The sequence below is a fragment of the Primulina tabacum genome, chromosome 1 (assembly GCF_025594145.1).
Source record: "Primulina tabacum isolate GXHZ01 chromosome 1, ASM2559414v2, whole genome shotgun sequence".
Classification (NCBI taxonomy): domain Eukaryota; kingdom Viridiplantae; phylum Streptophyta; class Magnoliopsida; order Lamiales; family Gesneriaceae; genus Primulina; species Primulina tabacum.
In genome coordinates, this window is record NC_134550.1 from 57,622,022 (window position 1) to 57,634,672 (window position 12,651).

The 12,651-nt window shown below is 37.4% G+C and overlaps 3 protein-coding genes across 3 annotated transcripts; all 3 read right to left on the bottom strand.

The window, feature by feature from the left end:
- Window positions 1-105: 105 nt before the first annotated feature.
- On the bottom strand, window positions 106-6,584 carry LOC142553848 (uncharacterized). The gene is given in 2 exon segments (XM_075664365.1): window positions 106-2,474; window positions 2,477-6,584. Coding segments are annotated over 2 exon segments (4,584 nt in total). The 5' UTR covers window positions 5,562-6,584; the 3' UTR covers window positions 106-975.
- LOC142514460 (uncharacterized) lies at window positions 172-950 on the bottom strand. The gene is made up of 3 exons (XM_075619765.1): window positions 940-950; window positions 642-835; window positions 172-530 (listed from the first exon to the last, which is right to left on the bottom strand). Exons 1-3 carry the CDS (start codon window positions 948-950, stop codon window positions 172-174), a joined length of 564 nt encoding a protein of 187 aa, XP_075475880.1.
- A 560-nt stretch (window positions 6,585-7,144) lies between the features above and the next one.
- Window positions 7,145-8,813, bottom strand: LOC142514476 (uncharacterized). Its single transcript, XM_075619766.1, has 4 exons — window positions 8,776-8,813; window positions 8,034-8,680; window positions 7,391-7,469; window positions 7,145-7,229 (listed from the first exon to the last, which is right to left on the bottom strand). The coding sequence occupies exons 1-4, from the start codon at window positions 8,811-8,813 to the stop codon at window positions 7,145-7,147; spliced, it is 849 nt and encodes a 282-aa protein (XP_075475881.1).
- Window positions 8,814-12,651: the final 3,838 nt, after the last annotated feature.

The following is a 12,651-nucleotide window of genomic DNA, read 5'->3' on the forward strand; positions in this document are numbered from 1 at the left end:
AGTATAAAATTACCTGCACCACCATTCACTGAGGTTAACCAATGAGATATTCATGAAATAAAAAGAAGGAAAACTGAAATAAAATATGAAAGAAAAAATAAAACTAAACACTGGGTTGCCTCCCAGCAAGCGCTAAATTTAGAGTCGATAGCCTGACTGTACTCCCTTGATTTAGTTTGGATCCTGTAGATCCACTGTGGTCGGCTCATCGGGTATGGCACCACCATGATAAACTTTCAGCCTATGCCCATTTACTTTGAAAGCTCCAGTTGTTGCAATAGTGATCTCCACTGTTCCGTAGGGAAAAACTTGTGTGATAGTGTATGGTCCTGACCACCGTGAACGCAACTTACCTGGCATCAATTTCAGACGAGAATTATATAGCAGGACCAGTTGTCCTACCACAAATTCTCGATGGACGATGTTCTGATCATGCCAGCGTTTGGTTTTCTCTTTGTAAAGCTTGGCATTCTCGTAGGCCTCCAACCTAAACTCGTCCAATTCATTCAGCTGCAGAACTCTGTTGTCACCTGTGGTTTTAGTATCAAAATTTAAAAATTTAGTAGCCTAATAAGCCTTGTGCTCAAGTTCAAGAGGGAGGTGGCATGATTTCCCATACAACAATTTAAAAGGAGACATGCCAATGAGGGTTTTAAAAGCAGTGCGATAAGCCCAAAGTGCATAGTCAAGTTTGCTAGACCATTCTTTCCTTGAAGCACCGACAGTCTTCTCAAGAATGCGTTTAATCTCTCGATTTGATACCTCGACTTGGCCACTAGTATGAGGATGGTAAGGTGTAGCCACCTTATGTCGGACCCCATACTTTGCCAACAGACTGTCGAATTGACGATTGCAAAAATGAGTACCCCCATCGCTAATAATGGCTCTAGGTGTTCCAAAACGTGAAAAAATATTTTTCTTTAGAAATTGAACAACCACCTTAGAGTCATTAGTCTTTCATGCAAGTGCCTCCACTCACTTAGACACATAATCAACGGCTACCAAAATATACTTGTTCCCAAAAGAGATCGGGAAAGGACCCATAAAATATATACCCCACACATCGAATAATTCACATACAAGAATATTATTGAGAGGTAATTCATGTCTCTTGGAGATATTACCTGTGCGCTGACAGTTTGAACATTTTGTGACATATTCATGTGCATCCTTAAAAAGAGTAGGCCAATAAAAACAGGACTTGAGGACTTTGGATGCAGTTCTAGTTGCCCCAAAGTGGCCTCCAGCCGGACCAGCATGACAATGAAACAAAATTTCACTTACCTCTTCCTGGGATACACATCTACGGATTATACCGTCTGCAAATACTCTAAACAAATAAGGATCCTCCCACAAATAATATTTCAAATCGGAGAAAAATTTCTTCTTTTGCTGGTAAGTAAAGTGGGGAGGAATGAACTTACTTGAAATATAGTTAACAAAATCAGCATACCACGGTAAATTGGTGATCTCAAAGAGTTGCTCATCTGGAAAATTATCTCGAATAATGTCATTGCTTTGAATCGGGTTTTCCAAACGAGAAAGATGGTCTGCAACTTGATTCTCTGTGCTCTTCCTATCGATTATTTCCAAGTCAAATTCCTGCAACAGAAGAATCCAGCGAATTAGTCTTGGTTTTGCATCATTCTTGGACATCAGATATTTCAATGCTGAATGGTCGGTGTGCACGACAAATTTGCTCCCTATCAAATATGAACGAAACTTGTCCAAAGCAAACACCACGGCTAGGAGCTCTTTTTCTGTAGTGGCATAGTTCAGTTGGGCAGCTGATAGTGTCATGCTAGCGTAGTAGATGACATGGATGCATTTTTCTCTCTTTTGTCCCAACACTGCTCCTAACGCTGTGTCGCTTGCATCACACATCACCTCATATGGCGACCCCCAGTAAGGTGCTATCATCACAGGTGCTGTGATCAATTTCTCTTTCAAGATCTGAAATGCCTGTACACACTCAGCAGAAAAATCAAAAGGCACATATTTTATCAGTAAATTGGTCATAGGCTTGGCAATGCTAGAAAAATCTTTTATAAACCGTCTGTAGAATCCCGCATGCCCAAGAAAACTATGCACTCCTCTAATGTTGGTTGGGGCTGGGAGTTTCTCAATCACTTCAATTTTTGTCTTATCAACCTCAATCCCATTTTCAGAAATTTTATGCCCCAACACTATTCCCTCTCTCACCATAAAATGACATTTTTCCCAATTTAAGACCAAGTTCGACTCCTCACATCTCTCCAAAACCTTAGACATGTTAATTAAACAAGTATCAAACGAGGAGCCAAATACAGAAAAATCATCCACGAATATCTCAATGAAATCCTCAATCATATCATGAAAAATTGCCAACATGCATCGTTGGAAAGTCGCTGGTGCATTACATAGACCGAATGGCATTCGTTTATATGCAAATGTCCCATAAGGACAAGTAAAAGTTGTTTTCTCCTGATCTTCGGGTCAATGGGAATTTGCATATAACCAGAATAACCATCCAGAAAACAATAAAAAGAATGGCCAGCTAGCCTTTCCAACATTTGATCAATAAACGGGAGGGGGAAATGATCTTTACGGGTGGCGTCGTTAAGTTTTCTATAGTCGATGCAAACACGCCACCCTGTAACAGTTCTCGTGGGAATTAACTCATTATTATCATTTTTTACAACAGTGATCCCACCTTTCTTTGGAACAACTTGTACTGGACTGACCCACCTACTATCAGAAATCGGGTAGATAATACCTGCGTCCAGTAGCTTGATCACCTCTTTCTTCACCACCTCTTGCATGGCTGGGTTTAGACGTCTTTGGGGTTGAGTAGACGTCTTGTGATCGACCTCCATCAGAATCTTGTGCATACACATAGAAGAGCTGATCCCCTTAATGTCTGCGATGCTCCAGCCGATGGCTTTGATGCTGTCTCTCAGCACTCGCAACAGCTTTTCTTCCTCCTTACCTGTCAAAGTAGATGAAACAATAACTAGAAGTTTATCATTATCAAGCAAAAACAGGTATTTTAAGTGCGAAGGAAGAGGTTTCATCTCTAGGATCGGGGCTTCTTCGATGGATGATTTTAAAGGTCTTGGGACATGCCCAAGTTCCCCAATCCTAGAGTTTACCATTTTCGACAGTGGTCTGCCTGCGTCCAAATAGGAGATACATTCATCAAGCTCTTGATTTCCCAATTCTTGTGGCGATGAATGAGTTAAGCAAATCTCCAAAGGGTCCTCACCTATCATTCCCTGTAAATCACACTCAACAAACTCATCAGTAGCATCAATTCGAAAACAATCAGAAGTATCATTAGGATATTTGATGGACTGAAAAACATTGAATATGACACTCTCTTCATTAAACCTCAAGATTAGCTCGCCCTTTTGCACATCTATCAAAGCTTTCCCGGTGGCTAAGAATGGTCTCCCTAAAATAAAAGGGATCTCCTGATCCTCCTCCATGTCTAGCACAACGAAATCCACCGGAAAGATAAACTTATCGACTTTTACCAACACATCCTCTACAATTCTCCTAGGATATTTAATTGATCTATCAGCTAACTGTAGGGAAATTGTAGTTGATTTCACCTCACCTATCTCTAACTTCTCAAAACAAGAGTATGGCATTAAATTAATGCTTGCACCTAGGTCACATAGAGCTTTTCTGAAAAATGAAGTTCCTATGGTACAAGGGATAGAGAAGCTACCTGGGTCTTTAAGCTTCGGAGGTAGTTTATTTTGTAAGATTGCAGAACATTCCTCCGAAAGCTTAACTGTCTCAAAGTCCACCAATTTCCTTTTGTTTGATAAAATCTCCTTAAGAAATTTAGCATACGAGGGCATTTGAGCTAAAGCCTCTGCAAATGGGATATTTATGTGCATCTTTTTGAAAATCTCAAGAAATTTTGAAAATTGGGTATCCAGTTGCAGTTGCTTTGCTCTTTGTGGAAATGGGAGTGACTTAATATCAATATTGGGGTTTGAGTTTAGAGACTTACCTTTCTCCCTTGTGTCATTGGACTCTTGCTTGGATATTTTCTTCTTCTCATCTCCTTCAACATCGATCACTTCCTGTTTCATGGGAGACGTCACCGTGACTGCATTGACATCTTTTGGATTCTTTTCCGTGTCACTAGGTAGTGTACCCGGAGCTCGTGTAGCCATTTGTGTCGCTAACTGCCCTAGTTGCGTCTCCACTCTTTGCATCATGGCATCATGGTTTTGCCATCTTATCTCATTCCCAGCTATGTACTTGGCAAGCATATCCTCAAGATTTGACTTGCTATCCTGTGGCTTGAAACCAGGTGGCATAGAAGGTCCCGCACCTTGTGGAGGTTTTGGTGGTTGTTGAGGAGGTTTTTGTTGTGTGGAATGCTGCGGAGGATTAAATTGTAGTTGCTCGACAGAGTTTTCTCGTTGCCTCCACCCAAAATTCGGATGATTCCTCCAGCCCGGATTATATGAGAAACTGTATGGATTATATTGTGGACGACCTTGGTTTCCCACATAATTCACTGAGTCCCGTCCAAAACACTGTATCCCCTCACAAGACATATCTGGTATGAAGGGCATGTCACTAGATGATCCACCAACTGTCTTAACACTTCCCTGAATATGATGCACCGGTTTGGCTGGTATTGATTTATTTGCCTGTAACTGTGCCATCTGATGTGTCAACCCGTCAAGCTTCGATGTGATCGCTGTCAAAGCGTCCATCTCTAGAAATCCGAATTTCTTCTCTCTGCTGTTGTCTTGCCAACCCACATTGCTCTCTGCCATATTAGATATGATTTCGAGCGCTGCGGTTGGCGTTTTCCTGTACAAGCTTCCGTTTGCTGCCGCATCGAGCATAGATCTCACAGAAGGATCCACACCATAATAGAATGTCTCAACCTGTTGGCCTATTGAAAAGCCATGTCTCGGGCACATCCTCAACATCTTCTTGAACCTCGCCCATGCTGAATTCAGTGATTCCCCATCTCTCTGTCTAAGTGATGTAATTTCATTTCTCAACTGTGTAATCTTGGTTGGGGGAAAATACCTGTGCATAAAGAACTCGACCAATCCATCCCATGTCGTGATAGAACCAGCTGGAAGGTCTCGAAGCCACTCCATAGCCTCTCCTTGTAGGGAAAATGGAAATAATCTGAGTCGAATGGCATCAGTACTCACCCCATTGCACTTGATTGTGTCACAAATTGATAGAAAGTTCTCCAGATGTGCATTAGGGTCTTCAGACGGTGATCCCCCAAATTTGACTTGGAGTTGAATCATCTGGATGATGCCTGGCTTAAGTTCGAATGTATTCGCCTGAATCGTAGGGCGGATGATACTAGACCCATAACCTTCAAATGCTGGTCGATGAAGCTCCATCAACGTACGATTATCTTCTTCTCCGGCCATTTCTGTAACTTCTGGTTTACGGTCTATTTCAGATTCTGCTTCAGATTCAAAAGACAAGTTGTTGTTTCTTCTATTTCTACGGATGCTGAGGAGAGTGCTTTCAATCTCTAGATCAAGTGGCACTAGATCTTCGACGTCTTGAGCACGGCTCATATAACACAAGTCGACTCCTGAAATCAAAAATTTAGGTGCACGATTTAAGCTCCAAAAGAGTATAAAAGCTGAAATAAAGTTAACCGAAATGCTAAAGAAAGAATGAAAAATTTAAAGTTAAGAATAAAAGCCTAGTCTCAAACAAATAATTTATCCTAATATCAAATAAATAGTCCCCGGCAACGGTGCCAAAAACTTGACCGACGAATTCGGTTGGGATTAATTCTAGCAAGCGGACTAGGTCAAGTTATAGTAAATGGACGAACAGTCCAAGTATCGATCCCACAGAGACTATTATTTAATTACTAAGATTCAATTATTTTATTTAATCTAGGCAAACAATAACGAGCGATTTGATTATTATTTCAACTAAGTGAATTTTTAAACTAATTTATGCTAATTTAATGACTAAATCAAATATCAGAGAAGCTTGGAACGTGAGATTTTCAAATTTAAATAGAATAACCGGGAACACACGACGGTAACAAACTCTGATTAAATTCAAGCACTGGAATTATTCAACTAGCAATTATTCGCAGTCACGATGCAATCCTCCAAATTGATTATAAATCTATTTCTAGAATTTATAATCCTATTTTCATTTAACAGTCCAATTATTTCTAATTGAATTTAATTAAACAAAAACGCATGCATCAACGATAGAATTACAGCTGTCGCCTAAAATCGCACACTGAAACCGAATACTCTTTCTAGTCGGTTTAACCGTGTGTTGATTAATATTTTTGAAGCTAAATTCAATCTATTCTCTTTCGAGTCAAGATCGAACGACAAACATGCAAATAATTGGCCAAATTAAAAGCACGAAAAATACGCAAACATTAATCAATAACATAAAATAATTTTATGAATCAAACAATCCAACGAATAAACAAAATCAGTCGTTTGCCCCTATCGTGGTCCCGATCACAAGAGAAACTACTCCATAAATTCAAAACTAAAATCAAATTTAATGTTTGAATTCATGTCTGAAAATAAGAAAATAAAAGAGAAGAAAAATCTCAATGACGGTGCACGGATGTGCAATGTTTTTCCTCTCGTTTCTCCAAGTCGTCGCCGTCTTCAAGAGTCTCAAAGCGTGCGCCTATTTTTCTCTCCAAGTCGGCCGTTTTCCAGAAAATTCAACAACCTAATTAATGTCCAGGTTTTCCTCTTTTATTCCTCTCCAAATCACGAGCAAATCTTCGCCAAGATCTCGATCTGATATTGCGTACACGGACCCCGTGCTTGCATCAGGGAAAGGGTCCGTGTAAACTTTGCCCCATATTTCTTCCGGAACACTGGACACGACCCCGTGTAGAGGTCCGTCTTGGGATCCGTGTACATACTGGATTTTTCTTCTTTCGAATGATGAGGGACACGTACCCCGTGCAGGGGTCCGTGGCCAGGTCCGTGTAGACTCTGTAAGTTGTGTCTCGGCAATTAAATGGCACGGACCTGTCTCCGGGGTCCGTGTCTTGGTCCGTGCTTCTTCGGCCGAATTCTTCTTTCATGGTTGAGTGACACGGACCCGTCTCCGGGGTCCGTGTATAGGTCTTTGTTCCCTAATTGTTTTGTGTTCTCTCCTATTTTTCCGGGTATTTCTGATGAGGCGTTGCGAGGCTTGACTTTTCTTTCATTTCTTTGGTTTTCACCCTCTTTTGGTCAAACCTGCAAATAGCCATAATGAGACGAAATAAGCGCAAAACTCGGAATAAAAAATGCCAGATAAGCACGAATACGAAAAAATAAAATCCTTAAAATGCTATATAATTCGTGCTTATCAACAACCACAAGGAGTATAAAAATCTCTGAGATTCATTTCAAGTAACCTTTTTTGTACACCTTTCATATTAGATCCATTATCATATCCTTGACCTTTAATATCATCAATATCAAGCTCAAGATTGACTAAAGCATTTTTAAGATGCATAAAAAGCCCAAGTCACGAAGTATCATCAACATCTAAAAATTGCACCCAATATTCTTCAATTTTTGTGAAACTTTTTGAATCATTTAAACATCGTATGACAATGGACATTTGCTCTTTGTGACTGATATCAGGGGTACAATCTAATATGATTGAAAAATATTTTGATTGTTTTACCTTTGCAAGTATTGTTTTTCCTACCTCGCTTGCCAACATCTGTATCAACTCATTTTGAATTCTGCAACCAAGATATGTAGTATAAGTCTCATGGTCTTTAATCCGTCGGAGGTGCTATTTCATTATTGGATCAAACTCTGCAATCATTTCAATCATTTGTAGAAACAAACAATTGTTTTCAACATAAAGTTTTTCACAACTTTCTCGAAATGCTAAGTTGTTTTTCGCCAATCGTTGAACAACTGTGATTATCCTCTGTAACACTTGTTTCCAATGCTCTCTTTCTTTATTAATTTGTACTTGTACTCCTGCATCAATCACTTTATTTGTCTTCAATCTTCTTTCCAATTCAAGCTAATTCATCATACACTCCATATGCTCCTTACTCGCTTCATGATTTGCAAGACATCGAGTCAAATTATGCCAATCATTGTATCTTTCATTAGCTAACTGACCATATCCAGTTTTGGTTAATTGCTTCTTGAATAACTTACAGCAAAAACAAAAAATCTTGTTACAAGAAACTGAATATAATAGCCATATTCTATCACTTTCCTCTCTGTTTGTCAAAATTCTCTTATAATGTGACACATTGAAATGTCTGTTGCCGTTATCTTTAGGAAACACATTTATGACATCTCTATTCGGACCTCTTTCTACTAAAAAGTTTCTAACTTTTTGATCAATGTTGTCCCACTTTGCCGGATGATCATACCAAGTTTCCTGATTCAAGTTCTCATATTGAACAAACTCTTCATCTTTCTCATGATCATTGAATACATCCACATCGACAGACTCAAAGACTTTTTTAGTATCAATCTCATTCTCATCCAATTCATTATCTTGTTCTCTGCTAATTGCATTATCAACCGTGTTTTCAACCTCTGCAACTATGTTTTTGTTTGAAACAAAGTACTTGTTGATATCTCCAGCTTGACTTTGAATCATTTCTTCGATTTTTAGCTTTCTTTTTCTTTTTTGAGACCCAGACATGTACTTAGGAGGCATGATTAACCTAAGAATTCAAAAAAATAATTAAATGAACAATATTTGATTATAAAATGCAGTTGATTATAAAATTTTGATCTAAAAAATTCTAACTCCCATCACCAAGCTTCCCAGCCTTCAAGAAGACCAAATAAGGCCATTGAAAACTGTAACTAAAAGGAAAAAAACTCCACACTGGTTGTCTGGGAACTTAAGATTACCTGCATCGCATTTATGTTGGTTCCAACAAAAGGCATGGAATCATGTGATTCGGAGGATATTATGGTCGGAAATAATTCATAGAAAAATAAAATCGGGTGAATATATGATACATGATTAGATACAACTATAGGAGCAATCTCCCTTGAAGCAGGTTTTTTTCTTCTTTTTATCCAATGATAATTGCAGAAACAATACAAAAGGAAGAAACTTAAATTTCTAATTTAGACCACAAAAATGAAAGTCAACAAAGAAAAACAGAAATATATTTATGTGAATTATCTAGATTCCGCTCGGAACTAAATCTTTAATTATAATTGTTTAAAAAATTAATGCTTGCTCAAAAAGAACATTTTATTCAATTATTTCGTGTTAAATAGTAAGGTCCACTAAATATTGGTTTCCTTCTCTTGAGTCATTTGAAACTCAAATACTAATTAGTAAGGTCCACTAAATTGCTGGGAAAAAATTAGAAAGTTGTTGGTTTTAAAACAGAAAATTAAGACTTCAAAAGTGGATTTATGAGGAGGTCATTCCTCAAATTTCAGCGGGCACATGTTGCAAAACTGCAAATTGATACATGCTCCAACAAACTCTTTTGATTAAGATCAAATCTACCAAGACCTAACATTTCAGCTTTGGGCACAAAAAAAAAAAAGAAAAGAAGAAAACACAATAAAAAGACAAAAACCTCATCAAAAATTTGGTATTAAATTTCCCAAACATACCGTTACCACAAGTTCGAATCTTCCAAGAACTTAACTCGAAATAAAGAAAGATACCCAAAAGAGAATAAGATTGCGCGAAATAAATCATAAAACTACAAATCTAAATCCAATATATCAATAGAACTCAAATTATTCAAGTAGCAAGATTCAGGTGAGAAAGCATTATAATACAAATTGTCAAATTATTATTGTACATAACATTAATACACTTACAAGGGTTAGCAACTGATGCTGGAGTCGAAGAAGATGGAGAAGACAAAGGAATAGAAGAGTGGAGCGGTAAAAAGGAATTTTACAGGCTTTTATTTGATATTTTATTGATATTTATAAATTAAAAAAACAATTTTTTTTATATAATAAGTTTTTTTTTAACATTTTTGGGGCCAAAAAAAAAATGAACATGAGTGAATGGACTCATTGGCCTCGTAATAAGCACGGCCCTTAGCTTACCTCAAAGAAGTAGCGTCTAGGAGAAACTGAGGCCACGTCCATATTTAGGCTTCAACAAAAGTCTTTAGTTTCACAGGGAACAGGGAGGTATTTATCCCAGCTTTATTCCCTCTCTCTCGGCTGAATCTAAGACAAGTATTCTCATGAAAATAAATTTAAAGATGTTGTGAAAAAGTAAAAATTTATGGTAAAAAGTAAAAATCTCAAACTCTCAAAATTTACCAAACTACACATTTTATAATATTTTTCTCTCTACTCAATTGTGATTTTCTTCACAAATGAGAGATCTATTTATAGGAAATCTTTACAAATAATCCAAAAATAAAATACATCATTACCTACATCATCACACACTAATTTTCAATATTTACAACTCTTATTTTCAACATTCAAATATTCAATACTCACATTTTAAATATATTTTTCAACACTCCCCCTTGTGATGATGATCATAATGATTGTCTTCATTACGTGTTTTTATACTGCCTCGTTAAAAACCTTACTAGGAAAAACCCATTTGGGATAAAAACCATAGCAAGGAAAAAAGACTGCAGTCACGTAAACTCCCCCTCATGTTGACACGAACAATTCTTCACAAATTTCGTAGATTGCGCATCCCAATATTATATATATGTTATCTGAATATTGACGTAGGAAGCGCCTTTGTGAACATATCTGATGAATTTTCACTTGATTGAATGTGACGAACATCAATACATTTATTCTTCTCAAGCTCCTTGGTGAATGCGAAGAACTTAGGAGGAATATGTTTAGTTCTGTCGCTTTTTATGTATCCTTCTTTCATTTGAGCAACACATGCAGCATTATCTTCATATAGTATCACAGGCTTCTCATCAGATGATAATCCGCATGAAATTTGGATATGTTGGGTCATTGATTTTAACCACACACATTCACGACTTGCTTCATGTAGTGCAATAATCTCGGCATGATTTGATGAAGTTGTTACGAGCGTTTGTTTCTGAGAACGCCAAGATATTGCAGTGCCTCCACGAGTAAATACATATCCAGTTTGGGAACGTGCCTTGTGTGGATCAGATAAGTATCCAGCATCAGCATAACCAATTATACTTGGATTAGCATCTTTTGAATACAAAAGTCCCAAGTCTGTCGTTCCTCGTAGATAACGGAATATATGTTTAATTCCGTTACAGTGTCTCTTTGTTGGATATGTGCTAAATCTTGCCAACAGATTCACGGCAAAAGATATATCAGGCCTTGTACAATTTGTAAGGTACATAAGGGCACCGATGGCACTTAGATATGGTACTTCTGGACCAAGAATATCTTCATCATCTTCACATGGACGGAATGGATCCTTTTCTATGTTTAATGATCTAACAACCATTGGAGTACTTAAAGGATTTGCTTTATCCATATTAAAACGTTTAAGGATCTTCTCTGTATAATTTGTCTGGTGAACAAACATTCCACATTCTTTTTGTTCAATTTGTAAACCCAGACAATACTTGGTTTTTCCAAGATCCTTCATTTCAAATTCTTCCTTCAAGTATGACACAACTTCTTGAATTTCTTTATTCGTTCCAATGATGTTTAAATCATCAACATATACAGCAATAATTACGCATCCGGATGTTGTTTTCTTAATGAAAACACAAGGGCATATTGAATTATTTACATATCCCTTTTTCATCAAGTGATCACTTAGTCGATTATACCACATTCGACCTGATTGCTTTAACCCATATAATGATCTTTGTAATTTCACAGAATAACATTCCCTGGGTTTTGAACTTTGTGCTTCAGGCATCTTAAATCCTTCAGAGATTTTCATATATATATTACTATCAAGTGATCCATATAAGTAAGCTGTAACAACATCCATAAGACGCATTTCTAAATTTTCAGATACCGCCAAGCTAATCAAATACCGAAACGTAATTGCATCCATCACAGGAGAATACGTTTCTTCATAATCAATTCCAGGCCTTTGAGAAAAACCTTGTGCAACAAGTCGAGCTTTATATCTTACTATTTCATTTTTCTCATTTCGCTTTCGAATAAAAACCCATTTGTATCCAACAGGTTTTACACCTTCAGGTGTAAGGACTATAGGTCCAAAAACATTACGTTTATTTAGCGAATTTAATTCAACCTGGATGACATCTTTCCATTTTATCCAATCCTGCCGATTTTTACATTCACCAAAAGATTTTGGTTCATGATCTTCGTTATCATTTATGATGTCGATTGCCACATTATAAGAAAATATATCATCAATTTCATCTATATCTTTTCGGTTCCATATTTTTCCAGTATTAATATAATTGATAGAGATTTCATGATTCTCGTCAGTTTGTGGTTCTGACAGAACATTTTCATCATCATGTGTTTCTTCAGGAACACCATTCTCTATTTTGTGATCATCATGTGTTTCTTCAGAAACGTCATTCTTTATTTTGTGATCATCGTGTTTCTCTATGAATTTTCTTTTTCGAGGATTTTTATCCTTGGAACCGACTGGCCTTCCACGCTTCAGGCGTTTAATGACATCATGAGTATCTTCCATTTGTTTCTTTGGAATTTCAATTCGAGCAGGGGCATTTGCAGCATGTATATA

What these genes read in the sequence shown, in the direction of transcription:
- LOC142514460 (XM_075619765.1), bottom strand. An exon ending in TGCTTTTAAAACCCTCATTG is followed by an intron (nt 531 to 641) that starts GCATGTCTCCTT and finishes CTAAAACCACAG; the next exon opens with GTGACAACAGAGTTCTGCAG.
- LOC142514476 (XM_075619766.1), bottom strand. Translation starts at nt 8,813, where the DNA reads ATGGCCTTATTTGGTCTTCTTGAAGGCTGGGAAGCTTG. An exon ending in GAGTAAGGAGCATATGGAGT is followed by an intron (nt 7,470 to 8,033) that starts GTATGATGAATT and finishes AAAATGCTTTAG; the next exon opens with TCAATCTTGAGCTTGATATT. An exon ending in ATGAAAGGTGTACAAAAAAG is followed by an intron (nt 7,230 to 7,390) that starts GTTACTTGAAAT and finishes GGCTATTTGCAG; the next exon opens with GTTTGACCAAAAGAGGGTGA.